Raw genomic sequence first — 27593 nt, forward strand, 5'->3', positions numbered from 1 at the left:
GGGTCCAGTCCTGGTCTCCCGAGTCCATCAGGGAGTCTTAAAGATGACAAAGGGACTGGATCACCTGATGGGCAAGGAGAGGCAGAGAGCTGGGAGAGGTCAGGCTGGAGCGGAGGCGGCTCGGGATATCTCACCCGTGTCTGTAAATCCCTGACGGGGAGATGTGAAGAGGACGGAGCCGGGCTCTGCTCGGTGGTGCCCCGTGACCGGGCGAGGGGCTCGGACCACTCTCCAAAGGGCCCTGCTGTCCTGTGACACTCCGGGATGTATTTGTACGGTTTTAAATAGCAAACCCAGAACTTCTACGTTAGTAATCTTATCTAGCGCGTGCCTCCGCAGGAGATAAGATTTTTGCTTACAAATGGACTGCAATTAACATGATTTTTCTTCAGCGCAACCACTGCTGCTGGATTAGAATTGAATGCAAGCGAGGAGCTAGTGAGACGCAGTACAATGTACTAAATGCCCTCATAAAGGAGGAATAATTGCCGTGATTGCATATTGTTGTACGGCACGCCAGAAGTGTAGGACCCTGCGTGAGTGCTTTTCAGACCTGCCAAATCACTTCCGCTGAACTGGAATGCCCTGCTGCTGGCAATATGTGAAATCAAATCTGTATGGTAATGTTCCTGTGCTATGAAAGTGTAATTCTTTTAGCGTTTCATAGGTGCCGGGGTTACATACATCAGGGTTTCTCCTAATTTTTTTCAAAAAACTATTTGATCTTTGTTTTGTCAAACAATTTTCATGCCGTTAGCGATGTCGGAGACAAGTAGGACGGCAGTTTTACGTGGCAGTAGTCCAAACCGCACGCACATGATCCTTTGCTGCTGCTGTCTTTGGCTAGGCACCGAAAGCTATAGGAGCAAAATTGAATTCAAGCCAACGCAGAAACTTGGCGTGAGCTGTTCACCATCCTGAACAATTAAATTCCCCAAACAGCAGGTAGATGCATTCAACTCTGGGAGAAAAAGGGTAAAAAAAAAAAAAAGAAGCCCAAAGTGAGAGGAACAATTTTTCGAATATGATCTTCTTGCTACTTGCCTACCTTGATGCTTGCCTTTCTCCTTCAGCCCTGAAGGGGAGGCCAGAGTGTCTGAAGCTTCAAAGTCTTTGTGTCTGCAGCTAGTACATCGTAACTGAACTCCTTATCAATATTGCCAGTGGACTCACTGCTTCAAGGAATAAGTAAGAGCTATTCTGGGAGCGGTGTGTCTTCCAAAATTGCATAAATTCAATTTGAATTAGAAGCGAATAGGGATCAGCTCCCCAGTGCAGTTGTAGGTTTGTCAAACCAAGTGTTTTACAAGCTGTTAGCAATTAGGAGTAGCCTGATGTTGTGCAAAAACAGGAAAATGCAAGTCACTGCTGTAAGAGTCGATATGTGCTTTAGAGGAGGAGGAAATCTTTGTGAAATGGCTTAGGGAGTTGCGATACTGTGCCTTTGCATCACTCAGTTGTTCCCTTCGCAGACAAAAACTGCAGTTTGCTCCGTGTTGCGCACAGTCCCCCTCCAGCTTACTGCGTGGGTCTGGAGGAGGAGTTGCAATATCTTCTTCAAATTAATGCGAGGACTGGAACTAACAGGTGGATGCTTAAGTATGTTTTGGTACTCACTTCAGGCTGAATGCATCAAATTTTGCTGTGGAGTGCTCTTGATGTCTCTGTTTCAGCACACAGATCCTTGGGGGCCCTTACTAAACTTGCATTAGGTCTGGCCCTTGATTCTGCACCAGAGCTCAGCCTCGGAAGCAAAGCTGTCACGCTCTGAATTGCTGTAGCCAGCCTCTTCGTCTGGTCTGCTTTGGCCGGGCTACTGCCCCGCCAGGCTCCTTAGGAGGTCTGTTCTGTACCGGCTCCTTTCTGAATGAACATGTCCCTGTGTGCTACAGGATCAGTCACGAGAGCTGAAGCTCGTGGCAGGCTGAGTGAAGCATCCAGGCAACGCTTTGCTGGAAGCAAGAGCTGTGCTGGCTGGAAGCGAGGAGGAGAGGAGCGGGGATTCCCGGTGGGGCGAGGAGCGGTGCCCTCCCTCTGCAGTCGGCGCCTGGGCAGATGGTACCCAGCAGCCTTCCACCCGGCCAAGCGTGCAACTCTTGCGCTTAAAAATCCCATCTTCATGGGAAAAACATAGTAGTAGCAATTCTTTTTCTCTTATCAAGTGAGTTATTTCTGTGAAATAAAAGTATTCTAGTAATATGCTAGGCAGCCATGCTCAGATTAAGGGTCCAAGTCAGTAGGTTAAATACTGCTTTGTGCAAAAAACGCAGGAATTGATACAACTGTTAACATTGGATTTGACTGTTTCTTTTATTCATAATCCCTGGAGACATAGCCTAGGTAATAAAGAACAGTAAAGCTCTGCGTGCTGCAGGAGAGCGAGTCGATAATTTGGCTAGTGGAGCGGTACTACTGCATGCAGAGAATGAGCTGGTTTAGCTCGTCGTTTTAGGCAAGAAGTGTGTGTGAGAATTAACTTTAGAAGACCAAAGAGCAAGCCTGTATTCAGTGAAAAATGCCTTGCCTTACCTGATGCTCGTAAAGAAAAATCTGACCATTTAAAAATACATCTTTACTAAGACTTGCTTCTTATTTATGTTCTTTTTTTGCAAAGTTTTTCCAGTTAGGGATCAGATTTCTGCTAAAACAAAGACTGTCCAAAGAAGACATTTAGGCTTTTGGGGGAATTACCCACTTAAATGGTAGAACTGTTCCTTCCAAGGATTCTCTGTTCATCCCTGCTTGAACAAACCGAGCTAGTATTCTGAAAGTAGCTGATTTTATTTTTAGTCGTCGTGTTTTCTCTAAAGGGTGCTCGGCTTTAGGTCGTGTACTGGGAAGCAAAGCCTCCAACACCCCGACGTGCTGTAGAGGCATTAAGAACTGGCTGCAGATGCTGCCTTTGCAAGTGTAGCCCTGCCTGGTCATGTAGCCCAGAAATGGGGAGGACTGGGCTGCCTAAAAATGGATAGTAGCATGAAATCAGCTAAGGATCTCCAAGAGGTTATTCTCAAAGGTAGGAATTTAAAGACTGCCTGACTTTGAGGGCAAATCATCCCATTGGAAGGTATTTCTCTCTACTGAACATATAGGATCCTTAAAGGTAGGCAGTATGAATGCTCTTTGCCCCCTTTTCTCCTCCAGATCCCACCAGCTGCATATTTTTCACATGTTCTAGCTAAATCTGCAACTGTAGCTCTTCGTTCGGAACGCAGGGTCTCGTGGATGGTATCTCAGGTTCATTTCCACTGAACGTTACAGGATGGCATGTTCAATATATGAGAGTTGTGTTCCCACTTCATAGCCTGTGAGGTGCTCTGGATGACAGCGACTGAAGAGCTCGATCTATGCTGGCTGAGACGGCAACAGACACTCCCTGGGGCAGTTTCTCACAGTGCAGCAGGGTCTTGTTTTCTACAATTTTTTTCCTTCCCCTTGTTTAGCTGTCTAACCTTGTCCTTCTGCCTCCTGTGCCTTACTCCTCCTCTTTCCTTTGTGTTTATTGACTTTGGATCAAAAAGCTAAGGCTGTTATAAACCTAGCTGTAATCAGAATAAATGCCGTACCGCAGCCGGGCAGCGTTTGGTTTCATCACTTTCAGTATTATCCATTATTTTTGCTTTTTTCCTGGAGGGAAGGCACAAGCTCCGATTTCTGTAGCATCAACCTTTCTACATTCTGACAAGTTAATCAAAAGTCAGGATACTAAATGAGCAATCAGTTGAAATGTGCTGAATCACTGTCACCTTTAGTCTGTGTTCATAGACAGCATTTTCCTTTTTTAGCTTAGCCTTCGATTGAATCTGGCAATTTCTCAGTCTGTTTGCCTTAAAAGACTTATTAGTCTGACGCAGGCGCTAGAGGCAATCAGTTAACAGCGCTTCTCTGCAGGCTTGCAGAAAAGACCTTGCTGGTTCCATGGTCCCATGCATCTTGTTCGTCTGAGGGGGTGTTTTTCACCTTTGAAGTGTTTTGTAGCCGGCTAGAATTAAGCTAGATAGGAGTTCTGCTGAAACTTCGAGGAAAACAAAGTGGTAGTGGCTATCCATTTTTATAGCGCGCTGCTGGAAACACTGACAAACAGCATCTGAGTCACTGGGAAATTGCTTTTCATTAATTGTCCTTCTTTGTTTTGGTTGGGTTTGGGTTTTTTTTCATTTGGAATACAGGAGAGAGGAAACATGTTTAATCCATGCTGCTAAATCTGGCATTTCATTAGAGGAGCTGCTCCTAATCAGCAGCTTCAAGCAGGGATTACAATAATTATGTGGGAAGAAATGCAATTGAGAGAATTGCGTTTCAAGACGCCTTCCTTCAAGGCATGCAGTCAGGTGCCTCCTTGCCGCTTGTGCAGGTGGTGCTTCTGTGAAGCCAGAGCCAGGGAATTGCTGCTTCTGTCTTGGAGAAAGGTCTGGGGAGGAGAGTGCCTCGAGCGATGGCTAGCAGTGAAACGTAGCAGGTAGGCTGGAAGGAAAGCTTCCAGGCTCAGGAGAGCTTTCTGATCCACAGGGAATGGCTTATTCCACGTTGGGTTTCAGTGCTCCGATGGATGCGCTCTGTTTATTGCTGCTTGTCTTCTATAAAATTTGAAGCCAAGAAGCTGCTCAAGAGAGCAGTGCATTGCAAGCAAGCCCTGAAAGAGGCGTCCAGGCTCCAGTGAAATTAGAGCCATGTACCATGCAGTGCAATTGTGGGTTGATGAACTTAATAAAATGCTATGATCCAAATACCAGTTTTTATCTTTTTTTTTTTTTTTCTATCCCCCTCCGGCTTTGACACTCTCCCCACAGAATTTCCTTCGCTGCCAGAACAACAAGACAAACTACAACCTGGTGTGCGAGACGCTGCAGTTTCTGGACTGTATCTGTGGAAGCACAACTGGCGGACTTGGACTTCTTGGTCTGTATATAAATGAGAAAAATGTAGCACTGATCAACCAGACGCTGGAAAGTTTGACCGAGTACTGCCAGGGGCCTTGCCACGAGAACCAGGTAATGCATCCATAGCTGTGAAAAGCATCACCCTTCCTCCCTACGCCCGCAGCGTGTGCTCTGCTGGGCGTGGGTTCTGTCTGCTAGGCTTGTGTTGTCTTACAACGCCGCTCATTTTACTAGCCTGACAAAGAGGGTTTGGGGTTTTTTTCCTCCCTAATAAACACATAATAATCAACTTCCCTTTCTCGAGGTCCCCTCTGAGCAGTTGAACCACTCAAAGCAGTAGAGATTTTTTTGCTTTCCTAGGATTTAAGTTGTTGTATTAGACTTGACAGACAGGGAAGAGTGGGGAGGTTTGGTACATGAAATACTTTGTAGTAAAAATATTGCTAAAACCAGGCTCTGTTGCCTGTTGTAAATGAGGCCAGAAATGTGGTCCCCCCCCGCCTGATGGGAGAAGGTTGAGCTCTGTAGCTTCGTTAATGAAGGTGATAACCATGTTGAGGTTGGTTTCAGACTTAGTCTTGCACGTAGAACCAGGTGCGTGTCGCTGCCGCCTGCCCGTGCGCTTGCAAGCAAGGGGTGCGTGTTGGTGAGGACCACCAAGTGTCTGCGGGGGGCGAGGCAGCCTCCCTCCAGCTCCCCCCAAACCGTACTCGCTGTCAGCGGTGTGTTCTGCTCCGAGCAGGAGTAACTTCTAAAGCAAGCATGGTGGTTTAAGTAATCATGTTACAGGGAAGGCATATCTGAATAATGACAATAATCCTGCCGGATAAAGCAGTTACTGACCCACAGCTGGACTCTGTCTGCTCTGTGCCTCAAAGGTTGAATAATTAGCAAGGAATATGGGAAGATTCTTTGTTTGCCTAAGTGGGAGTTTTTAGGTGCTCAAGAATGACGGTTTGTTCCAGCGGGAAGGAGCAGAGGGCAGGGGCAGCCGTACTGCTCGCCATGCTTTGCCACTTCGCCTTCCCGCAGGCTGTACAGCCGTGTGTTAGAGCAGCACCGCCAATTAGTCAGGCCCATTTCTTCTGCTTTTAGTCTAAACGTGACTCCTCCTATAACTGTTTCAATGAGTTGAAGTCTGAAAGTCCGGAGTAAACCATACTAAAGAGACAGCTACCCCAAAATAGTTTTCCAAACTCTGGCCGCTCTGTGGCATCGACTCAACAAATAGCACGTGCTCTGCGCGTGCGTTAGAGAACGCTTTTCCCATTGGGCTGGCGTGACTTGGCAAGTCCTGTGTGCCGGGGTGGGTGCCACCCTTCTAACGAGCAAACCTCTACACTTACAAACATGGATAGCTGCTTATTTTCTCCCTCTGCAGACTATTTGAACCGTAGTATGGTACGGAAAGACTGGAGTATGACTTTTCAAAAAGCCTTCGAGAATATCTGTCCTTTGAAGTGCCTTTTCTTCGTGCACGCAAATGTGATTTACAGCAAAGCTAAACGAAGCATAGTGGGGGGTGACCAGCGTTCAGATGAAATCACATCGATGCAAGAGAATGCATGAGGCTGTACACGTCAGTTCATAACTGACAGTTTCTGTTACACGGATCGGGTGGAATAACAACCTTTAGATATAGGCATGGATCTTCGCAGTGGGAGCTCGACAACAGCGCAGGGCTCTGGATTTTGAAGCAGCAAGCTACTGTTGGTTTGTGTATTTTAGTTATAGACCATTATAAAAGCAGGGTTTAAGGGTAAGCAAGAAGGTTATGGAAATTCCCATTCTTTGGTTAGACAGGACTGAAGTAGGTGTTGATTGGCACATCTAAAATAAAGAAAACTCTCCCTAATCTTAGTAGAACAGTGTTCTTCCTTGGTTACGTATTCAGCCTGGACGCTTTGGCACGCGAGTGCTTCGTTTATCAACTCTGTTGCTTTCTGCTTCCTGAGACTGGGTGGTTTCAGTTGGACAAGCCATGGCTGATGATAGGAAAAGCTTGAAACAGAATGCCTTAAGCTTTTGTTATTCCACCAACTGGAGTTTTCTGTTCAGTTATCCATCTCGAACAGCTTACAAGGTGATGAAAGAGGTGACTCTTCTGTTCTGGCTGGGTCACCAGCCTAGGCTGCATTTTTAGTGTAGACGATTAGTGAAGTTTGATGCATTTTCTTTGGACAGAACTGCATTGCTACTCACGAGTCCAACGGTATTGACATCATCACAGCATTAATTCTCAATGACATCAACCCTTTGGGAAAGAAGAGGATGGACCTTGTGTTGGAACTGAAGGCAAGTGAATATTTTGTGCAATCCATGTTAACAGTAAGATGAAACACAATTTTATTGTTGGAATTATGTGGTGTTTACTGTGTCCCAGTATTCATAAGTGCCAAAAATTATATGCATCAGTGAGCTGGAGGCAGTGCCCAAAGATCATTTGTCACAGGTATTTCATCTTCTAAATGATAACGTGGAGCCACCGGTTTTCAGATGGGGGGGATGCAGGCAGTCAAGGTAGGCTGAGGAATCCTAAAATAATTTCCTGTTAGAAATGGAAAGCCGATGAGGACTTCGCAGTTGTTGGTGAGCTGGGATACAATGGAAGTAAAACTTCTCATGCTATGTCTAGTTTCCTGATACTTTATTGTTGTTGTTTAATCAGTTGATGTTTAATCGTCAAGAATTTTTTTAGGGCTGTTCATATTAATGCTGAAATAATTAGCCCTGGTGCTGGCTTCAAAATACACTAGCAGGTTGTCTTCTAGCAACAGTAGTCACAGAGCACTCCTGCTTCAGCATATGTTTTAGAAATATTTCCTTTCTGACTTACTGTCCTGTCTTATAGTGCAATGTCTAGTTGCTTTCCGTTGCCGACTCACACCATTATTATGGGTAATGTGAGTTTTTTATTATTCTAAATAAAAAATGCTTTTAGACTCAATTAGTATTGTACTTCAAAATTAAATATTTTTATTGGTTTTTATTGTCAGTCGTGATGGATTTTAATCTTAATTGTACTTATTAAAGTAGTCTGGTGCCTTGTGGTAGTTTCCCATTTCCTCCCTCTATTTCTTGGCCTGGGCAGGTCCCAGAATAATTCCCGGTTAAAAGCAGCGACGCACGTCTGTGTCTTCAGCCTTGGCTGTCCTTTGATTTAATCAGCAGTATCTTGAGTAAAGCTGAACTGCACCGTTTTGGAGTTGAGAGCTTGTAGTAATGCTGCAGTATCTTTAAAACAAAACAAGCTTGAAACCTCAGTGTTTCAGAAATCTCAGCCTTAACTTGGGTTAATTTGATGGCCCCCAGTAAGTAGGGTTTGGGAAATCAGCTGGTAAAAAATACTGCTAAGTTGTGTATCTCACTAATTAGAGGAGAGGGAGCGCTCGGCAAGGTGAGGCTGTAGGAGTCCTGCAGTAGGCTGGCTGGGAGGCTCTGCCTTGCCTGCAGCTCGTATTTGTAGAAACCAGGTATCTCAAGCCCTTCTGGGCAGCAGGGATGGTAGCGCTCAAGCTGGGTACCCTCTTCTTTTGACTCCTGGCAGTGACTGGCGTTGTTCTTCCCTCCCTTCAGAACAACGCTTCCAAACTGCTCTTGGCGATCATGGAGAGCAGGCATGACAGCGAGAACGCGGAGAGGATCCTCTACAACATGAGGCCCAAAGAGCTGGTGAGTCCCTGGATCCCGGCCGAAACTCCCGACTCCCTTCAGGCCAGGTTCAGCAGCACTGGGGAGACTGGGGTGGCCACGTCCGCCCCAGGTGTGCCGCAAGTGGTCTGTGCGTGGATTGCTGGCAACTGGAAGACCATTCAATGGTTTGGCTGAGTGAGTGCGATATCCACAGGGCACGGGTCTGTCCCGTTCCCCGGCAGCACGAGCAATTTGGGAAGCCATGCCGAATGCCGCGGAGGAGGCGTTCAGCATCCTGCGTAAGGCAGGGAAGGAGCATCGTCTGACGCTTTGGAACCCACACGTAGATGCCATTTGCACAAGAGACAGCTGTTCGGTAGACTGTAGCAGGCTTTTGGGCTGGTTAATGTATTAACTGGTGAAAACACAAACAGGACATTCAAAGTAGAGCTGAAACACTGTCGGCTTGTCTCGGTGCACGGAGCTACGGCGCAGGCCAGAGGTCAGAACGTGATGCGCCATGCTGCGAGAGGGGCCCAGAATACATTACCTAGAGGGGAGCACGAAGTTTAGCTGCTTGTGTTGATGAGCTGGGCTGAAAGTGCTGAGTTCAGGTCTCCTGTTTTATCCTGGATATCGAGAAGCCCACTGACCTTCCTCTTGAATGTATACACTCAGCTCCCTTTCGCTTCTGTAAGAGTGGCAAGTGTGTACTGGCCTTAGCAGACTTCAGCCCTCAGCCTGAGCTGTCTCTTCATTGGCCTCTGTCTGTCTTTCTAGGTGGAAGTGATAAAGAAGGCTTATCTGCAAGGAGAAGTAGAATTCGAGGATGGAGAGAACGGGGAAGATCTTGCAGCATCTCCGAGGAATGTGGGACACAACATTTATATATTAGCTCATCAGGTAGAATTTCACCTACAGCTTTTGTAGCACCAAGTGTCAAAAACTGTGAATAGCAAGAGGTCTGCTTTTCCCTGAAATTGTTTTAATGGCTCACCTCCGAGACAAACTCGCTGCACGTTCTCTTTTTATCAGAGTAAATGCAAACCCTTAAAGAATCAGAAAAGAAAGTTTATAATACAAGAAAATTTTTGGAGTTTTCTTTTCTAATGGGAAGCAGGCAGGCTCTTGACCAAGTTTCTGAAGACACATGATTCAAGTTCTTGGCAGTACTGGGGAGCTCTGTATTATTTTTCAGCTGTATCAAAGGTTACTTTATACTCCCAAAGAAATTCTACTCACGGATCACTTAAATCGTAAGCAGAAATCTCACTCTGCTCTTACTGTTCTTGCCACATTTTCTCTGTGTTGGAGCCAGTCAGGTTCATTGTATTGATGCAATGTAGTGTTTGGAAGGTAAAAGACCAAGGCGGGGGAAATATATCTAGATCTACTTAAGATATTGATGCTACACCTATCACTCCGTTAGAGACTTGGTGTTCTTTTAGCATCTGAGAAGAAAAACCATCATTGCGCTGTAAAATGAATCTAGAGCATCCAGAAGCATTCTTGGAGCAGTGCTTTGTGCATCTGCTTTTCAATTGATGCAGATTTTCTCTTCCTTTGAATTAGGGTGGGTGTAGAAGGATAGACCGAATGTGAATGTTCAAAAAGTTTCCCAAGTCAGGCAAAGGGTGGGAGAGGATGGGTAACAGAGGAGTACAACATGGATATTAAAAAAAAAATACATACTTGAATCATTCTGACTTGCTCCCAAAATAGAGCTGCGGGGTGTCTGGTTGGAATAGAACAAGCCTTCTGTCAACTTTGCCCTTTCTTAGCAGCTGACTGCGTACTATTTCTTTTTTTATGCCAAAAATCAGAAATTTAATACCATAGAGAGACATCTGGTGTCTCCCACTCCCTTTGCGTTTCTTTATTTTAGTTGGCTCGTCATAACAAAGAGCTGCAGAACATGCTGAAGCCGGGAGGTCAGATAGAGGGAGACGAGGCTCTGGAGTTTTATGCCAAGCACACGGCACAGATTGAGGTAAAGGGAAACCGGTGGCTGCTGGGAGGTGTGTGGGGGGAAACGATTGCTGCGGAAAGAGCCGCTTGGAAGAGAAACGGTGGAGTTAAACACCGGTTACATTATACGTGGTATTTTGATTGAACTGACTACCTGTGTGTGGACTGTCATCTTTGACATGAGGATATATGTGTACTTATTTTTTTTATTTTATTTTTTGACAGCCGCTGGGGGGGAGCTATTTTTGAGCTGTCATGTGTGGGCTTTAAGATGGAGCTGAGCAGAGCTCTGTTGGCAGGAGGAAGTGTAACTTCGCTTCTGTTACATTTTGGCCGGTACTATTGCTGAATCCATAAAGTCAGTGATAGCTTTTGCCATTCTTTCTGTATTAAAATGACATTTTGGCCTGATGCACCATCTAAGATGCTTCTAAGAAGTAAAACACGCACAAACATGGAGAGTTCACAAAACTCTCTAATAAACAACATAAATATAATTTATTACTCCTCACACTTGCCTGTGCGATGTGTGGCTAAAATTTGATAACAGTCTTGAATTGGGCAACCAGATTGCTCTGAAATTCAGTGCAGCTTTGGTGCAGGATTCACTGGGCCCCTTGGAAATCCCAGCTAAGTATTGCCAGGATAAGACCACAGCATAGAAATTATCAGTCTCGGAGCTAAGTGTAGGCCTGCTTTGAAAGGTAAATTAAGTGAAGTCTCTACCAAGCTGCTGTTCTACAAAACATGTCCAAGTTTCTACATGTAGCTGGTTGGAAGGCGGGGGGCGGGGAAGCAGACAAACCAAGAAATAAAAGCATTTAATAACTGGAAAGAACTCTAATACGGCTGCCGTTCAGATTGTCAGGTCAGACCGTACCATGGAGCAAATAGTCTTCCCCGTGCCCAGTATCTGCGAATTCCTCACGAAGGAGTCCAAGCTGCGGATATATTACACCACGGAGAGGGATGAACAAGGCAGCAAGATCAATGACTTCTTCATGAAATCGGAAGACCTCTTTAATGAGATGAACTGGCAAAAGAAGTTGCGAGGTAGGTTACTGTTGCCAGTGCGGTTGTGTGGAGCATTACCAGCAGAGCGCTGAGGTCGGGTTTTCAGAGTTTGAAACGTTGGCTCGGTAGCAGATGGTTCCCCAGTGTGGCGGCAACCTTGATAATTGTTTGAAAGAGTCTGCTCCTCTGCACGATGGCAATATGTTGTAATGAAGTCAAGCTTCATGCAAGAGCAATATGGACCAACTGGAGGGGATCCAGGGGAGAGTGGTAAGAGGGATCACAGGTCGTCTTTTTTAAGATCCAACAAGAAGGAACAAATTTGTGGAGGCTTAGCTTAAAGGAGAAGGCATTTGGTTGCAGGGAGGAAGGGAGAGGACACAGCTGAAGCAAGCAGTGGTCTGTTCTCCTTCCCCGCACTGGATGCAGGAAGCAGTTCCCTTGCGCTGCAAGGAGGAGCAAGGCTGGGTAATGCAGCATGGACTTACGGCATCTCCAGCAATGGGGGTATTTAAGAACAGGTTAAACATGGATTTTCCAGTAACGGTAAAAGTAGAATTCGCCCTTCCTTTGGGCAAGGAATAGACTGGCAGATGTGCCAACTAAGTCCCTTCCAGCCCTGTGATGTTAAAACATCTGAAAGCAAGCATTTTCAAGCACTGCTTTGCCCTCTGAGGTTCCCACTGGCAACTAGGAAAACTTTTAAAATGATATTTTAATTCATACAATGCCACCACTTCCCCCAGTAAACTTTCTAACTCGCTTGCTTAAAATTATTTTTAAAAAAAAAACAAAAAAACAAACAACTTCTGTCTTCTTTTGCTGAAGGAGAAATGTTGCACATGAGGCTCAGCTTCAGTGGGCAGTGATGAGTGGTTAGAATTTACCAACAGTGACCCTCTGAAAAGCGAGAGATAAAGCAGTTATTTCCTGCTCAAGTCAACATCTGCCATCTGATACCGCTGCTGTTCCCCATGCTTGAATCAGCTAAACTCCAGTTATTAGCGCAAGATCGCAGACCGGTCCGGAGCCGCCCCGTAGAGCAAATGTGAGAGCGGGCTTCTGCTGTACAGCTGCGTGCTGCTGTCAGCCACCAAAACCTGCCTGCTCTGCCGGGCCGTCCACGCCGGCGTGGTTAGCAAAGGCTTTCCCCCTGACAGAGACCACGCTGGTACTCAGTCAGTGCTGCGTATCATAGGAAAAAAATTAGGTGAGGAGGGACCTCTTGACCTCCCTCACTGTGAAAACAATTTTTTTTTATAAAATCATTCCCCTTGTTGCAACCTCTGACGATCGCATTTCGCCCTTTCACTGCGCACCTCCCAGAAGAGCTTGGACCCTTTCCAGTTTGTTTTTAGGATGCGGATGCGCAGCAGAGCTGGTGATGTGTTGCACGTTGGGTACCGGAAACTCAATATTTGCTTCTGAGTGTTGGGATGGATGTGCATATACATGTGATAATCGATCTTTTAACAGAGGAAAGCAATTGTAATCATATTATTTAAAATGATCAAAGTCAGGTACAGAAAAGACCGCCTGAGACTTGGTCAGCTCTACTGAAATATTTTTTGTGTGTATGAATACTAAATAGAGTGGAGCTGTTTCCTGAACAATGGGTTAGTACTTCTGACAGCATCAAAATCCCCAGGAAGCTGCTTCCTAAAATGACTTCCAAGAACTCTGCAAGAATATGGGAGCATTTGACATCCTAAACAAATGGGCAACTTTGACAGCATGTATATATTCTGTTGGGTTTTGTTGTTTGAGTTGCTTTAATTGTCTTTGAGGCTGTCTCCAGGCAGGCTGTGAAGACCTCCATAATTAACAAGAGAGCACAAATGGATCAAGATCCACCTGCGGAATTGGAGAACGTTTCTTTTTTTCTTTAACAAACTGGAATCATTTAGGCTGTCTCCTAATATTCTGGTCTTGTTTGACCTCTAAGTGATATTTACGTTTCTACAGTTGTTTCTCACATCTTAAATACAGGGTTGTGTTTTTGAGACGTGACTCGACTGCACCCATGGCAGTGCTCCTCGCTGCGCTCATGTGATACTGCTTACAGTTTATTCAAACCTGAGAAAGGCTTTTTAAAAAAGTCTTTATAAAGACCCGTGTACTTCCCCCTTCAGCTCACGGTTCTAGCTCATAATCTGAGCACTGTAAGTCTCCCAAGGCCTTAATTAAGAATTCAAATGAGCCTGCCAAAACCTGGCAGAAGTGCTACCCAGGGCAGATAGTCTGTGCCCATCCCCACATGGGGGTTTAAAGGAAAACCTGGAACTTCGTAATGACCCCTCGTATAACACTTACATACAAATTAACTCAACCCGCTTACAAATTCTTCCTGTTAAAATTAAATTGAGCACAGAAATAATAGAGAAATCAATGCATCGTATATTCGAAACGTTGCTGCATCCCGTTTCAGTGAGGCTTAGCATGTGCCTGGCTAATTAGGTGCAATGAAGCTTGCACTCTCACGGTGACGGGGTACCTTTCTGTAGTCCTTTCCTTTGCATTCAGCCGTGCAATACGTTTGCTTTTTATGTGCATTTCAACTCAGTATAATGAGGCATTGTATAATTCTTTTAACCCATTTTATTTTTTGCTTAGGATGCTAGAAGAGGTGCTTTGCTGAAGAGAGGTGGTGGCTACTGTGAGGCTCAGAATTGCTGCATTCATTAATTTACTTCTCAGCCCCAGCGTTTGCATTTTCATCTTTTCCCTAAATTTCAGTGTGCGCTTCTTTTCCTTTGCTCTCTGATATCTGTACACGTTGCCCCCTTCCAACAGGGAAAAACACTAGTTCCCTTCTTTGAGAGCGTTTTTAATAGATTTTTTTTTTTTTTTTTGCCACCCTGGATTTCAGCAGTACACAATTTGCTGCACAATAAGCCTGCAGGAGCTAAAATCCGGGGCATTTTGCCTTGATGCAGAAGGAATTACTGTAAGGCAGCTTCTTAGCTGTCCTTGTTGTCTTCTGGTCCACGATCGCTGCAGAAAATGAATCCTTCTGCTTTCTGTGCCTCTTGATTCTTGCCGCAGAGATTATTAAAATTCGGAGTCTTCTCGAAAAGCATTTATATGTAGCGTTAAGAATGGAAAACGTCCAGCTGTTTAACCGTACGCTTAGCTCTGGGCAGATGTGCTTGTGTCCTTTGCCCGCAGGACAGCGGGAAGGCCAGCCGAGCTCCAACTCGGTTATTATTCTGGGGTGCACTGCTCTGTTACCAGCTTGACGTAAAGTTGTCTTACTGGCTTGGCAACTAGTCCTAAACATTTTAGCTGTATTGTTGCGTCGCTGTGCTGCATTTTGTGTCTCATTTGTCCGCCTTGCGCTCTCTTCGCTGCAGTTTTTTTTCCCGGCTCGCTGCCGCGGAAGGGAAGTTTGAAGGTGGGCAGTATCTCGCGGAGGTGAGCTGCTGGCGGCGGCGTAGCTGGGAGGGATGGGGCTGAATCTCTCCATTGATAACACGTCCAAATTTTCTTCCTCCTAATTGTTCTTTGTGTGACTCTTGAGTACCAAGTATATGGGAAACCTGATGTCCTTGACCTCTGCCAATTCTGAACTCATTATCATACTGCTGCTAAATCGTATTTGAAAATATGTTCCTTTTTGACATGAGTCCTTTGCCTTAAAGCACTCTCGAGGAAACTGGAAGTACTCCAAAGATAAAGAGTAATCAAATAAACTTCAGAATAAGCTATGAATATTACAACTGTGGATGCTGTGCTTTTGGGCAATCTGAAAATGAACTAAGTTTTGGTGGAGATTAATTTTTTATATAGACCTCTTACTTTTTAAATGCTCCATTAAAAAGAATTATTTTTCTCTTTTGCAGCTCAACCTGTCCTATACTGGTGTGCTCGCAACATGTCCTTCTGGAGCAGTATTTCCTTTAACCTGGCTGTCCTTATGAACCTGCTTGTAGCATTTTTCTATCCGTTCAAAGGAATTCGAGGAGGTACCAATATTTAACGTACAAAAATATGTGAACAAATAAGGTATAATGAGCCAAATTCTGCCCCCCACTTGTGTCTGTGCATCCCTGTTTGCTTCAGTGGGGATAGGAGAACAGAAATTGGTTTTCTTTAATTGCCTTGATTTAAATTGTGCTGTTCCCTGACTTTTTCTTGAGGCATTTGTAAGGAAAATGTAGAGCCATGCTTTTTCCTAGGGGAAAAAGTTATCAAAGACAGACATCCACCTTTAATTACTTGACTGTTCTACTTTGGTTTAAAGTTCTGTAATTAAGTATTGAACTAAAAATGCGAGAAATGTTAATTTGTTGTTTTCCTTGAGCTTGCATTTTATTAATGCCGTTTTCCATAAAACTTTCACGGTGGCATAGCGCTTCAGGAGGCCTCCGAGTGTTGGGTGAGTGAGGTTCGTTGGCAGGCGAGGCGTACGGGAGCGAAGCGACCTGCCTCGTGCCGTTAGAAATGGATGGAGGATACAGGAAAAAGAGCCCGTCTGCCCTCTGTTCCTGTCTCTCCTAGGAGTCCCTTACCCCTGCGAGCACTTAGAGCAGAGGTTGTCCTACGGAGCGAGGAGGAGCGTGCCAGCCATGTCTCCTGGCTCCGGCTCCGAGGTTCCTTGCCATCAGCGGGTAGCAGCTGGGCTTGCGCTGTCGTTCCTGCCGTAAAATACGGGTTAACGTGTGCGCTTCACGTGGGATTGCACAGCCTTGCTGTAAGAGGTCTCGTGGAAGTCGCTTTTGCTCCAAGCAGTGGGTTTGTGTGACAGTGGTGGCTCTCAGAGCCAGTTCAGTAAATACTCCCAGTGGAGCCCTGATGAGATTCAGCTGCTCTTCCTTAGATCCAGCCTCTCCCAAGAGATGCACCCCAGGGCAGGTCAAGGGGTGGATTCACATCAGCAAGAATCAGGAAATCTGGAGAAATATTCTTGTGAATGCCTCTACCGTGTTTTATCGCTTGCCAAGCTGGTGTAAAGGAAATACCTAGGTAGGAGCTTTTGCTACTTATTTACTGGAGTAAATAAGGACCCCAGCAGTAAAACCTTCTGGAGAGGGTGATTCTGTTCAAGCCTGCATTTCCCTTTCTTTGAGATTCATAATGCAACAGGGCCAGTTAGATGCTTATCTTTTCCTATTGAACTTCCCTCTGCACCTTTCCCACGTTCATCGCTGACTGCAGAACCCAAAGACAATGCGGCTCAGAGACGGCCGTAGCCTGATCATAGCAAAATCACCAGCTGAGCTCTGTGCGTGCGGCGTAAAAGCCGCTTCACCCTTTTTGCAGCTCAGCAGTTAATTCAGATTGAGGAGAGCCGCGCTTTTGTCCGAGTAGTATTTGATAGCAGCTTATGGTCGCCGTGGGCACGGAACACTTGCGCTTAGGGGTTCTGCATCTTGATACAGCCTGTGAGAAGATACAGGATATTTTCGACCAAAATCCGGCGTTCCTGAGAGGGGGAAGAGTTAGTTATCTTCTGCAACATCAGGCCGTGGTTTCGGCTGCGGTACCTCTGCATCGCACCCTGTGACAGCAGGCGGTGCGGCTACCCGGATCCCGTTCTGGCCAGCAGCTGACTGGAAGGTTTTAACAAGCACGAAGAGCAACTGGATTTCCTGTCTCTAGTTTCAAACATCGCAAGTTAAAATTTAAAAGTCTGTATTTGTGGCTGCTCAGAAAGCTGGTGATTAAAGGAGTTTGTTGAGATTGCAAGTTGCAAGAGCAGGGGGGGATCATTCGGCATTTTGAAGATGCCCTACCCTGCACATTTGAAATACTTTATCAGGTAACACGCTGATAAAATCTCTTTCTCTAGTAGTTACAATGAAAAATGTAAAATAATAAATACATGTGTATTTTATATTTAGCTTTAAAAAAAAAAAAGGCATTTCAAAACAGACTGTTTCAGGGAAGTGGTTCGTGTCTTGAATTCCTCAGACACGGTGGACTGAGCAGCTGATTAGCATCTGACTGTAGCAGCAGCAGTGAAACTTCTGACTTGAGGAGCAGAAACAAAACTGGACGCCTGGAATTCGGTACTGGAACGGTGAGGATTCCAGAGCCGGGGAGAGCTTCCTACCGAGTCCTCCCAGTTACACGCTCCCTGCCAGCAGTCGCGTAATGGGCTCCACGTGCTCGCAGCAAGGCTTTGACGTTCGCTCGGGAGCAGACAGTTGATGTCAAGTGACCGCTGGCCTGCTGAGCTTCGTTGCCGAGGGCAAGGACACCGCTCCCAGCCTCTCTCCGTCCCCAGGAAGGAGAGACAAGACTGTGCCCTGAGCCCCGCTCTTCCCGTGCCGGCGCTCGCCCAACGCGGGTCCCACCAAGGTCTTTGTCACGGCACTGCGCTCCTCGTGCCGATGGCGTCGGGCCTTTCCAAGGTGGGCCTTACAGGCAACAGCTGAGGACTTCATTAACTCTAGTTATTGTTGCAGGCCTGCTGGGAACTGCCGAAACTTGTGAAAGCAAATATATTCATGTGCCGTGGATGGCTCTCTAATAGCTGGGATGTTCAGACACCTGTGCAGGCGCCGGCAGGATCCTTCAGGATCTGCCTCTCACAGCAATTCCCAAGCCATTCCTAAATGAGCTTCTGCAGGTTTTTTTTTCCCTCTCTCCCCTCTCCGTGCTGTTTATCATTCCCACTCGGGTGACTCTATCCAGGCTCTGCAACCTTTTGCTGTTTGACAGCTCGAGTAGCGGTGGCTGCGTTGCTCTGGGATCCCAAACTCCCTTCAGACAGCGGAAACATCTGTTCAACTTTACGCTTATTAAGTTTTAATTTCCATCTATCCTCTGCTGTCTTTATTAATCTACAGTGATTTGGAACAAAATTAAATGGCTGCTCGTGGTAGTCAGATGAGAGTAATATTTCCTAAGCCTTCTGAGTTTGGGCGGGGGGGAGGAGAAAAAAGCCCTCAGTGAGTATCTCGCCAATAAGCCAGAACGGTGCTCTGAGCACGTTCCTGCAGAAGGGCTGCAGGGCGCTCTGAAATTGCAGGGCTCTCGCCTTTTTGTCTGTTGAGGTACCAGTTCCTTGAAGAAAACTTTTTTTTTTTTTTTTTTTTTTTTTTTAAATGTCAGTTTTAAGAAAAAGATGTCTTTTATATTCTGCATAAACCCAGGATAAACGGTATTTTCAGCCGAGTATTTTTTTTATGGCTCTTTCAGAGAAGTGTATTTTTAGCAACCCAGGCTGATGTTATGTAAGCAGACAGTCTCATGGGACAGTCTAAATAGAACCAGAAATAGCACGAGATGACAGAAACTGGTACAAGGCTTTTGACCAAAAGCATAATAGGAGAATCTGCTGTGAATCTGGAGCTGGCGGAGCGTGTCGTCTGTCCTCACCTGCCCATTCAGTGCCTCTACGGAACGCGTTAGCAAAATGCCTCTCCTTTTCAGCGTTCAAGGTGTATAAGTAATGAACACTAAAATGAAGAATCCTATAATACTGGCGCTTATCATTTACATAATGCTTTAGTAACCAGTTTGTAATTAAAATCTGCTGAAGGCATTGGGCTCAGATGTTCCACTTAGGGCTTTGAAATCGGTACTGTCTGAACATCGGGCGTCATGGTACTCCGCCAAAGATAAGATAAAATGGCGTTTATTTGGTTATTTTGGTTTGGTTTTGTTCGGTTATATGAGGTATTGACATGGGTTTGGTTTTTCCTCTTCACCCTAGGTACCCTGGAGCCCCACTTGTCAGGCTTGCTGTGGACAGCCATGCTGTTATCTCTGGCTATCGTTATAGCTCTGCCGAAGCCCCATGGCATCCGAGCCTTAATCGCTTCTACAATATTACGACTAATATTTTCAGTTGGTTTACAGCCTACTTTATTTCTTCTGGGTGCATTCAACGTAAGTATTGAGTGGGCTTTTCTTGAAGGCCTCTTGCATCTTATGTAAGGGTTTCTTACCTGCTCGTGAGCATGTCAGGCAAAAATAGCCTGGGACATTGTGGTGGAACTGGTGGGAGGAGTAATTCCGTCTTTGGACTGTTTCTAGCAGAAGCGCTTTGCTGCTGTTCATTTAGTGCCGGTTCCCCAGGCTGGAGACAAGGTTTCGCTCAGTTTTGCCAGTCTAGAAACAGCTCCCACTCCAGCCATAAAAGCAAAGACGTCTCTGTGACCCTAAACTACATGGTTATTCGCTCAAACCTGTCTCCCGTTCAGTGACTAAGCCACCGCGTTTTCGGGGTTGTGCAAGATTCACTAAACAATGCATTTCCCAAACGTCTGTCTGCATCTACCTGCCAGCCAAAAGCTGACACTAAGCAGTTTTGCTACGGCAATGTGTGGACTGAGCATGTAAGCTGAGCCACCAGAGAACTTCATTAACGCTCAAACCCAGATACTTGTGGTCTCTTGTGGCAAGTAAGCCAAAAGTGTTTCTCTCTGACTGAGTCAGCAGAGGCTGTGCAAAGACACGTCTTCTCAAAGTCCTCGTCTTCATTATGAAGTGCCCAGCTTTCAAGTGCATCATTTAGTAGTGCTCCTTGTCTTCTAAATACGTCACTGAGTGCCGTGTACTACGGAGCCAGAGGTGCGTTGCGAGGGTGGGTGTTGTTACTGGTAATTGTAGCGTTTAGCAGGTTCCTGGTGAGTTGAAGGCAGCTTTCCTGCTGGTGTTGATGGCTGGTGCTAACACAGGAGGATTACTGGGTGCATGATCCGAGAGTGAATTGCTGAGGGAATCTGGAGCGCTCGCTTATTAGCGAGCAATAGGGTGTGTTTCGGAGATGTAAGGGTTGCTGTAGGCTAGAGAGTTACCGACTGCAGAAAGTGCCGTGCTTGGAACCGGGAGGAGGTTAGGAAGGTTTACCTCTCACACCGGGGAGCGTTTTTACTTTCTTCTTTAAATCTTAGTCTTGATGCCCTTCGACAGCAAGCTGGAGGCAGGAGTCGGTGCACACGTTTTGCTAGACACGTGCAGTTCTAGTTTCGGCTCACTGCCTCAGCTGCGCAGAAAATGCAACAGAAAGCAGGTTTTGACTGATGTGTAAAACGCTGTCATGTAACAGGCTATTCAGTGCAGTTGTTGATACCATCATGGAGCAGAGTTATCTCCCGCTTTGAAAAATTGCCTTTTTCTTCCGGAAAGCCACATGTTGTAACTAATTTATGGTTAATCTTTCCTTAGGTTTGTAATAAAATCATTTTTCTGATGAGTTTTGTGGGTAACTGTGGAACCTTCACTAGAGGATACAAGGCAATGATCATGGATGTAGAGTTTCTTTATCACCTGCTGTACCTTCTGATCTGCGCCCTGGGGCTCCTCGTACATGAATTCTTTTATAGCTTGTTGGTAGGTATTCGCTTCGCCCTCAGAATGTTTTTCTGTCTGTGTGTTTGCAGAGTCCCATCTCGGGCATATCTAGATGTGTCACCACTTGCTGTTTTACTGCGAAACTGTTGTACAGGCACTCTTTTGAGAACTGCACGCTGGAGATTTTGCTTGGGAGAAGTTATGGTAGGAGGCTACGGGACTCTTGACACATCTCCTCTTCCTGATTTGTACAGACAAGTGGAGACTTTTTTGTTCTTCTCAAGTATATTATACAAGATGTGTTTAAAGTTAAATTTAGTTAAAATTTCTCATTACAGTAAATGTGTAGGTTTTTAGCATTTCTCTCTGTGTTACTCCTTGATTTCTAAGGCACAGGTTTTCTAGGTTAGATGTATTGCTTGTGACCCTGCTCTGACTTCCATAATAAAACAATATAAAATGTCATGACTCCAAGTAATATCGATACCTGGTGAGGGTTTAAGCATTCTTAAGGTCATACAAGCTCTTACATCGGGGGGGGGGGATCATTGAAAAATCTAGCCATAGAAATGTTAGCTGAACAGTAGGCACTTTCGGAGTTCCCATGCTATGAGTAAGAGGCACACAGTCTTTAAGATGGTTTACTCTATTATTGTCAATAACTATAGCGTAGCGTCCATGTATTGGAGCAGTTGGTTAACTTCGGAGTGTCCCCTTAGCTGTAGCTCCAGACCTCACACGACTGACACGGATGCCTGGCATGCGTGTTGTTTCTGTTTGGGAATTCATCTTGTGCAGCACAGTACTTAGAAGAATAAGCACTGGAAGAGTGTATCTAGTCTTGGTGGGGAAAATGTGTCACTTTTAAAGCAAATCTTAAATCCCATTCAGACCACTCTATTTTTGTCCCTTTGTTTGATGCTTGCTACATCCTCTGGTAACTGAATTGGTTATTTTCCGTGTACGTGTAGGTCCAATTTATCAAATACCTGTTCTCTCATTGTCAACCAGCATAGCCAGCAACCTGGGGAAAAAAAGTGCTTTAAATGCTCCTTAAAACATCAGATTGGTATTGTTAACATGCCACCCCACGGTATGCCAACATGTAGCATGCCACCAGTGGTAGTGGTAGTACATAAGACAAACAGCCTTTGCTTTTGTTTGTTGTCCCCCAGCTCTTTGACTTGGTGTATCGAGAAGAGACCTTGCTGAACGTCATCAAGAGCGTCACTCGCAATGGGCGTTCCATCATCCTGACTGCTGTTCTCGCCCTCATCTTGGTCTACCTGTTCTCCATAGTGGGGTACCTCTTCTTCAAAGATGACTTTATCCTGGAAGTGGACAAGCTCCCTAACGAAACGTTATTGCCAGGTACCGGCAACTCATTTCAGTGGTTTGTGTTGAAGAAAGTAGTGGGGCTTTTGTTCCTTGGGGCATGCCAAGTGGCTTCCACCTTTTGCAAGACATACAGATTACCTCACCAGTTGGACAATTTTTTTTCTTACAAAGACACTATCTAAATGGAAAATTAAAAACAAAAACCCACCCCAAACTGATTGGGGTGAATGGATACCTCAGTATTTTTACAAAACGCTGCAATCTGCTGCAGCCCAAAGAGGGATAGGGAGGACATAGCACTTTGCCTCTTCTGCAAACGGTTGAGATTTCTCCCCTCACTGTTTGCTACAACAGTTGACATTATCTAATTCAGCTACACCTACTCCCTCCCCCAGTTTAATTACAAGCAGACTTTAGGTAGGCCATCGTGGAGAAGGCTCTGCACTGGGAGAATTCAGTTCTGCCTCGGTTTGCCAGATATTGAATGCTTATATTGGCTTCTAATGGTGGGGTTTAGTTTCAACATAACAAAAATTAATATTTTATCTGAAATAACAGACTGAATATAAAGGAAGGGCATCAAAGACATGCTCCTGTGAAGTAGAGGTTTTTCTCTCTAACTCTGGTTTGCTCATAGTTTTTATAGACTGTATTAACCTCCCTGAAATGCTTGCTACAGTTTAAACTCCATAGCAGACTTCTCTGTGCTGACCTTAGATTGCTTATTGTAAGTTAAAATTTGGGGTTTTGTCCACCTTGCGGCATCAAGCAACTAACTTGGCAGGTAGTGCAGAAATAAAATGTTTTAGAGGAGAGGTTTGGGCTTTGTCTTGTTCTGTCTTTGGGTTTTTTTCTGACACTTGAGCTATTCAGGCAAGTATTATTTGACTTTCCCACTATTTTTTTCTAATTTTACTGCCAACCCTGTGGGAGACCCAAACCTCACTGACCCTGGTGTTTCACGTTTCCATGCAGCTGGAGAAATGCCAAAGACACAGTACTATGTGGCAGTAGGTTTGGTTTGATACTTGGAAGGCATTGAAAGGCAAGTTTTCAAGGCACCTTGAAAATTCACCATGCACTAGAAGATAGTATTTTTCGGAACAACTTCAGTTACTCTCTCAACTTTGGAGCTGACGCAAAATAAATGCACAACTTTGGTCTTCAATTCATAGAAATAAGAAGGATTTTATGTTTGAATTTAAAATCATTGAATGCGTAAATCGGAAAGTACTGTGCCCTTCTAAACTCTAGGATAATACACTATTCTAAATCTGCCTAGTTATTGCACGCTCGGTATGATGAGCTACCTTAATATCTGTGATGTAATCTTGCAAAACAAAACGTTAAACTGTCCATTTGATTCATGACCTTCTGTTTTTAGATCGCACAGAACCAGGTGAAACCATGACCGGAGAGTTTCTCTATTCAGATGTATGCAAAGCGGGTAGCAGTGAAAACTGTTCTTCAATCATTCCTTCAGACCGTAAGTATTGGCTGTTGAATTCATAACTCACACCCTGAGTTTTCACACTCTTTCTAGTTAAGTACCTTAAATTAAAAAATTCTTATTATTTTTCTAATTCTGTGTAATAAATTGGGGGAAACAAAGCTCTCATGAGAGTATCTAACTTGAAAAAGGATTAATTTAGGCCAACAGCATAAATGACATTTGTTACATGAAGTGATTAAACTAGAGAAACTTGAACTAAACCATGCATTGATAAAATATTGTCATATTCTTTAATTTTCTACCTTATCATATTTCTACTTTATCAATTTGAGAAGGAAGTGATGCAGTTTACCTCTTTGCAAAGTTTATTATTTTAAAACATGGGGCTGTTAAATGTGATCTCAGAGGATAATACCCCATGAAATACGGAGCAGAACATTGTTTGTTGTCAGCATTATTCTATCTAGCTAACGAAGGAAACTGGTTTTAATATTGTGGCAGGAAGTACTCAATGGATTAAGTAGACAGGGTAGTTTTGGGGGTTTTTGAGATCGAAAAAGTGCATGCAAGATATTACTTGTAGCATAATCGCCAGCCCCAGATTGGGTATTGAAATATTTCAGTTTTATTTTCTAGAAAATGTAATTTGCTTGTCAGAGATTTATGAGGCTGGCTGTGAGAGCCAGACAGAACATCACTATTTCTCTTAGAAGTGGAGCTCTTATATGGTCAAATGTTTCAAAGGTCAATAATGGCCACGAGCCCATGCTCGCAAGAGGAGACGGCTCTGTTTTGCTCAAGTGTCTTCTTTGATAAACTAAGATTCGACATTGATACAAGAATAGCTGCTTTATTCAGCTCTAGTAGGCGTGTGCTGCTTTGTCTTCATACGCTCTGGCTGCAGAAAGGAAAACTCCAGAGATGTTTTTATATCGTAAATAATCAACCTCGTATCGGGGTCTTATATGGCCAGGGATATTAACAATGCCCAAAGATTTGGCCATTTCTCTACCACCTTGGGTTTTGGCTATTTCTGGATTGCACGGGGCCTTTCTAAGGTTGTCCGTGGGAAGGTGGGATCCGCTCATGAGCATTTTTATGATGAAATGAAAGTCATGAGACTTTTGATGGGTACAGGGAGAGTATGTGAGATAAGGTAATTAATTCTAGCAGTTCTGCAACTGAAACAGTGAAGTTGGAGGCTTCAGCCAAATGAAGAGAGGGTCAAAAAAAAGCGTGTTACTTCTTTAGTAAAATGCTGTTTCCATAAGCAGTGATATTTTAGCCATTTGAAAAATACAAGTCGAAGTTGCCATTTTGAGTGCAGCCCAAAGGCTGTGCAATCTGTTAGGCACCAAGGGAGAGTGTAAGAGGCAACACTTTGTCCTCTGAGCTGTCAAAAAGCTATGATTCTGTATAAACAGGCATCTGGTGATCTGAGCTGTGCATGCTAACAGAAATGGAAAGAGATATTTCACCAAGTCAAAGACAGCAGTTCAAGCACAAAAGACAATTCTGCTGGTGGGGAGAGGAGGGCAGGCTGGAGCCAGAGCAGAGACCTGCTCCGGTGGTCGGCTCTTTGCAAGAGCTAAGGAGGTTTGCAGCGCTGGCTGGAAATCTGGCAGCTTTTGCGAAGGAGAGAGAGAGCATAACCAGCAAAGAACGGGGAGAATTATTTAAAACTGATCTTCTTGCCTTTGAAACGTGTCTTTGCTTGCTGTGTTAATAGAACTGATTGCTGAAGAAATGGAGGAAGAGAATAAAGAGCATACGTGCGAGACGTTACTGATGTGCATTGTTACTGTACTGAGTCACGGGCTCAGGAGTGGGGGTGGAGTAGGAGATGTGCTCAGGAAACCATCCAAAGAGGTAAATTATCACTGAATGGGGGCGGAAGAGTGATAACCATGTAGGGCTGGGGATCTGGTTCTGCTGGGGAAAATGTGTATACACTCCCTTTAAACAGATGTAGGATACATCGCCACTCGAAGGGACCACGCTTTCTCTCTGTGTAATATAGTTAAATCTCTGTAGGATCAGATTAAACAGCAGCCAGTTCAAACAAGCTTCTATCCATCCTTTTTTTTTAGGGCTTTTTTAGCTTGAGGGCTGTCCAGAACGGGGCCCATAAGAACAGAAATGGTGTAGCCAACAGTCTGTGCTTTGGGAGTTCAGGATCTGAAGAAGTAAGAGAAGTACAAGCTAGTGAAAGAGTAGCGTGAGGTAGCGGAGTGAAAATGCAGCGGTAGCTGATACCATGCTGGTGACACGAGTTTCTGTGGAGAGCATCCCTAGGGAAAGGTAAGATGTGTAAAGCAGGGAATGGATGAGAGGACAGGGAGCAAGATGGGTTGGAGCTGGGACTGTGGGAAGGAAGGAAAGATGTTGTCTGGAGCCATCATCACAGAGCAAGGACCAGTCAAAGCAGCAGGAATTTCTCATAACACCCAAAGCTGCCCATATAGCTGCTGCTTCAGCTGTCTGTGCCCGTTTGAGCCACAGGCTGTCCTCCCTCTGGTCGTTCCCCAAAACCACGTTAGGGGCCGAAGAAGCAGTCTTGCTCAGAATGGATGCTTTTCTGTATTGTCTGCAATTTCAAAGTGCTTTCTAATTAGCCTTATTTTCAACTTACAGTGGTTTAAAAGTTACATAATTCGTAATAAAAGTTTGGCACCCAGCTGGCAGGATGGTTCTGAAAACAGGGGTTAGGTAGTCAGGCTTGCAATAAATATGAAATGGGTGCTGGGAAGTCCCAACTTCATGTCCACACACATGGTCATTAGCATAAATGAAATGAATGCTATTAAATTGCAGGAAAAGACTTTATGGTCAACACTGATACTGTATTGATATATTAAGCAGATTAATATAAGGATAGAATTTGGCTGGGCTTGCAGGGCGGGGGTGAGGAGAGAGGACGTTTCAGCGTGCGTGAGAGAGACGAGGACCAACTTGGGCGCAGCGCGCAGTAAGAGCAGCTCTGTCGAGATCGCGCACTGGTAGCTGACTAATTTGGCTTTTCTTTCAGTCATCTTGCATTTTAGTTTCACTTAATGTTTTGAAGTGTAGGTTATCATTGGAGAGCATCAGAAATGGAGACTCTGAAGGGAGGGGTTGTGGGGCAGCGTACTCTGCTGAACTGAAGAAGGCATGGTAAGGGTTAGAGGCGCACGTATTTGGGTTGTTAATTATTAAAATGTGTGTCTTGCAGGAACCTCTCTTTGCTGCTAGAGTGATATATGATCTGTTATTCTTCTTCATGGTCATCATTATTGTCCTTAACCTGATTTTTGGTGTGATCATTGACACCTTTGCTGATTTAAGGAGTGAAAAACAGAAGAAAGAAGAAATTTTAAAAACTACTTGCTTTATTTGTGGTAAGTGTAGAAACACACTTAAGAATAAGGGGTTACTCTGTCAAAGCCAGAGGTAGCTGCAAACTAGCAGGGAACAGGAGTCCTGAATTACTGGCTGTTCCTACCTTGCATTCCTCAGCTAGTTGATATTCTCGGGTACCACGTGCGTAGGAGCTTGGCAGCAGGAAGAGATGGGGAATGTATGCTCAGTATACTGTTTTTTCCTCAAATCCTTAGTTTCTGCTTGTCCTGTGCTTCAAAGAATAGTTTGCGAATGGAATGGGAGAGATTTTTATGAACGATTGGGTTTTTTCCAAGGGTGCAGAGTGGTGAGTAGTGCCTGTGAAAGTTTTTCACGTCAGTAGACTGGGAATTAAGCTGCCGAGCCTTTGAGGCCGGTGCAGTCAAATGAGATGGTCGTGCAGAAGTTGCATAACACACAGACTGGCAGAAGTAACTGTTGGAAGTTTGCTGCAAAGCAAATGTTGTGTTTGGTATCATTTTGCCTAAAACCAGCAGATGAGTTATGAAATCCAGCAAACTGATTGCATTTTCTTTTTTTTAACCAAGTTTTCTGTTACATGTAAGTGTGAGCAGTACTTGTTATGCCTTCTTGCTCTTCTCACTACATTGTGGCCATTTGTTAGAGAGTTTATCCCTCTTACTCAGTGTTCATTTAAGGAGGATTGTGATGCTTAAGTGCAG

General features: G+C 44.8%; 1 protein-coding gene across 5 annotated transcripts in view; it reads left to right on the forward strand.

Annotated features, from left to right (window-relative positions):
* Window positions 1-27593, forward strand: part of ITPR1 (inositol 1,4,5-trisphosphate receptor type 1) — a 166471-nt gene that overhangs the window by 121406 nt on the left and 17472 nt on the right. For 4 of the 5 annotated variants that reach the window (XM_075713784.1, XM_075713788.1, XM_075713786.1 and 1 more), the window contains 13 exons: window positions 4791-4991; window positions 7065-7175; window positions 8457-8552; window positions 9294-9416; window positions 10399-10503; window positions 11342-11534; window positions 15338-15460; window positions 19159-19334; window positions 20616-20780; window positions 21917-22112; window positions 23473-23565; window positions 25262-25401; window positions 26744-26909. In XM_075713784.1, coding sequence (XP_075569899.1) covers window positions 4791-4991; window positions 7065-7175; window positions 8457-8552; window positions 9294-9416; window positions 10399-10503; window positions 11342-11534; window positions 15338-15460; window positions 19159-19334; window positions 20616-20780; window positions 21917-22112; window positions 23473-23565; window positions 25262-25401; window positions 26744-26909 — 1888 coding nt within the window. Of the gene's footprint in view, window positions 1-4790; window positions 4992-7064; window positions 7176-8456; window positions 8553-9293; window positions 9417-10398; window positions 10504-11341; window positions 11535-15337; window positions 15461-19158; window positions 19335-20615; window positions 20781-21916; window positions 22113-23463; window positions 23566-25261; window positions 25402-26743; window positions 26910-27593 lie in introns of all 5 variants that reach the window. The other variant, XM_075713787.1, reaches the window with a different exon arrangement.

This window comes from Pelecanus crispus, chromosome 7, assembly GCF_030463565.1.
Source record: "Pelecanus crispus isolate bPelCri1 chromosome 7, bPelCri1.pri, whole genome shotgun sequence".
In the NCBI taxonomy this organism is placed as follows: Eukaryota; Metazoa; Chordata; class Aves; order Pelecaniformes; family Pelecanidae; genus Pelecanus; species Pelecanus crispus.